Source organism: Octopus bimaculoides, chromosome 13, assembly GCF_001194135.2.
Source record: "Octopus bimaculoides isolate UCB-OBI-ISO-001 chromosome 13, ASM119413v2, whole genome shotgun sequence".
Taxonomy (NCBI): domain Eukaryota; kingdom Metazoa; phylum Mollusca; class Cephalopoda; order Octopoda; family Octopodidae; genus Octopus; species Octopus bimaculoides.
The window spans coordinates 20,656,297-20,659,723 of NC_068993.1; the positions used below are offsets into that span (position 1 = coordinate 20,656,297).

General features: G+C 36.9%; 1 protein-coding gene across 2 annotated transcripts in view; it reads right to left on the bottom strand.

The window, feature by feature from the left end:
- LOC106871881 (uncharacterized) overlaps positions 1 to 3,427 on the bottom strand; it is a 35,542-nt gene that overhangs the window by 6,095 nt on the left and 26,020 nt on the right. For both annotated transcript variants that reach the window (XM_014918642.2, XM_014918636.2), the window contains exon 6: positions 2,666 to 2,821. In XM_014918642.2, coding sequence (XP_014774128.1) covers positions 2,666 to 2,821 — 156 coding nt within the window. The remainder of the gene's footprint in view (positions 1 to 2,665; positions 2,822 to 3,427) is intronic.

Below are 3,427 nucleotides of genomic sequence, written 5' to 3' on the forward strand. Positions count from 1 at the left end.
ATATATATATATATATATATAAATTTATGTATATGTATATACATACATACATACATACATACATACATACATACATACATACATAAATGCATACATACTTATATACATAGAAGCCCGCAGAAAAGCAGGAGCCTTATTATATACAGCGTACCGAAGCCCAAAGTAGACACAGGACAGAATATATTTACCCTGCTCAGAAAGCGTTCGTGGCCTGGCAGAGATAGAAAACTACTGTAAACTAACAGTTGGACTGGAAAATAGAAGTAAAAGTAGAATACTACTACATGTAATGAAGCATCACGAAGAAAATAAAACGCATTTCTCAATTCATTAAGAGGCAACAAAATACAAATCAGAAACAAACTTCACTCATGCACAGATCTCAGATGACTACATAAGAGAAAGAGTCAAATAGACAAATAGTAACAGAAACAGAACTCCAAAACATACCAAAGAAGAAATGGAGAGAAAAATCATTCCATGGCCTATACCCTGCAAGACTTGACAGAGAAGAAGTGAGCCTATGTAAAAGTTAACAATGGTTTTGGACTAAAAGCTGGAACGGAAGGATTGATTCTCGCTGCATAAAATTGATTCCTGGTTATGAAAAACGAAAGAAACATAATGAAAACAGGCCCTAATATCAAATGCTGAATGCACAGCCAGCACAACCAGACAGTTGACCACTTTATCTCTGGCTGTCCGGTCCTTGCCAAATCTGAATACGTATATACAGATATGACCGAGTAAATAGTTATATCCACTGGACAATACGCCTACATTACAACATAAAACTAACGAGAAATGGTATAAACATATGCCAATCAAGATACATAACAATAACCAGGTTACAATCATCTGGGCTATGCCTGTTCAAACTGATGAACAGATAAAAACTAATTACTCAGACATTGGGGGAAACAACAACAACAACAACAGCACCACCAGCACCAGCAACACCAACAGCAACAACAACAACAACAGCACCAAAAGCACCACCAGCACCAGCAACAACAACAGCAACAACAACAACAATATATTTATATACACACGTGCGCTGATGGTTTTAAGCTGTACTCGAGTAATGTTCCCGACACGAAGAGACAGTCAGAACTGGTCACAACATTCTCACGGGCCGTAGAAAATATTGTTCGCGTAAAGTGTTCATATTTTGTTGTCGAAGATTGTCAACAAAGCGGGAAGTATGGAGGTCAATGGCCCGTCTATGGCTAGTAATGAATGATAAAAACACCTTGGAAATTACGAGAATATTGCTCATACTGGAGATGTGAATAAAACCAGAATGACATAAAACCAAACAAAAGGACAAAATTTAATAGGCTCCGGAAGGAGTTAACTGAATTCAATAAAAATATATTCCACAATACTTTCGTAGTATCAGAACTGCGTACTAAGATTGGGCACATTAAGGAGTACACAGTTTGGATATCAGGTTTAGGAACATACCACACTAACCAGTAACTTCCATATGAATACTGATGAGACACGTACAAGATCTATTTAGATGCAGGGATTGAAGTAGAGGGAAAAAGAATCAGTCCAGATGGCTTTTGAGTACCGTTTCATGTTGCTTTGACGAGCATTTACTGAACAGAAAAGGAAGAAGTGAGTACATCGCATGTATATCCAATAGCAAAGGTCAGAACATTATAAGATTAGGTGAAGGACTCCTGATAGTGTGAGTGTGAAACTGTTACATTTGAAACAAAGGTTTCTGGACTGATCTATTTAAGAAGAACTACTCGACATAACAACAGAACGTTATGCATTGGTATAGATGCTGCAAACTGGAAAATACCAACATTGACTTCTCCTGGACCTGCGACAGATACATCATACTACATATAGAATATTACACATTCGCCACCCAAGGACACGATATAGTTACTTAATACTTGATCAACAAAAGAAATAAGGATGCCTCTAGACATCCATACTGCCACAGAAAATGTCGATAATGTCATGCCAGTATGGTTGATATCTCTCATATCATCAGCAACCGTCCAAAAATATCCGCAAGATAATACTTTCCCAAGAAGCATGGCGTTGTCGCTAATACCATCTGCAGTGCTATATGCAGGAAGGATTGTTGTGGCAGCCATACCAAAGGCACACCAAAATGCATCCACGCTCTTAAAAGTAAAGTACACTAGTGTAACATTTTACATATTCTAAAAAACAGGCCCGGTCGAATGGGACAGAAGCTGATGTACACTCATTGTCGTAGATATCAGCTGCCTGGTGGATGCGAATGTTTTGTCATTATGCAGAAAAAATTAGAAATATATAGTACTTATGTCCAGATTATAGATTTTAATTTGTACCTATTATCATAAATGCAATCGCATTCGTAACAACAGAACTACATAAAAACCCTAAACGCTAGTTTTATTTTTCAGGAAGAACGGAGTAAACTATTACAAAATCTCGATTAGTGGTACCACGAAAAATTGTCGAACAATCCAGTAATGCTCCAGTTAAGGTTCCTGGGCTGAACACAAGCACATTTACGTATACATATGGAATACACAGAATTGATTGTTTCATTAATTGAGTTGTCAATTCGTTAATGTGCTGCATAAATAAACCAAGCGATCATCTGAGGAAAATAAATAAACTTAAGAACTTTAATTCTTAAACTTACCAAAACTTATCGTACCATTTTCTATCTTTATATGACGTATGCAAAAGTGTATTGGCTGAACTTCAGGAAACCTCAGCCATCTGCAAAAAAGTCTTCGTGTGCAGTTTCTTTTCGGATAATCGTTGTCCTTATTTGTTTGTACGTCGCATGTTATATCTACTCAAACGAATTTGAAGAAAGATTAAGAGACTTCAAGAGAGAGAGAGAGAGAAAGAGAGAGAGAGAGAGAGAGAGAGAGAGAGGAGAAAAAGAGAGAGGAAGACAGAGGGGGAGAGACAGAGAGAACATTAATGTAAACGCTTAAACATTTCTTACATATTAGATCGAATATATCTTATGAAGTGGAGGTAAAGCTTCAATAATGTGGGTAGTTTCAAATAACAATGAAAACCATCCCATAGTGCTAATCAACATACATGATATTCCTTTCCATATGTTTTAAAATATTGGTTTGTCTGAAGGAAGCGACAGCACCCAAGATATTTACAGGCGCAGCAAGACTGGAAATATGGACAGGGTTGATACATACGTACATACATACATACATACATACATACACACACACACACACGCACGTATACACACACACACATACACTCACACATGTATATGTACAATGTTTTATTTAAGCTGAAGGTAAGAGTTTGTCTCTCGACCTATGTTTCACATCACTGCGATCTTCATAGCCTCTGTAACATATGTTGAGCACTCATTTCTCATTCGTTCGAGATTGAGCAACATGCATATTATATATATATATAT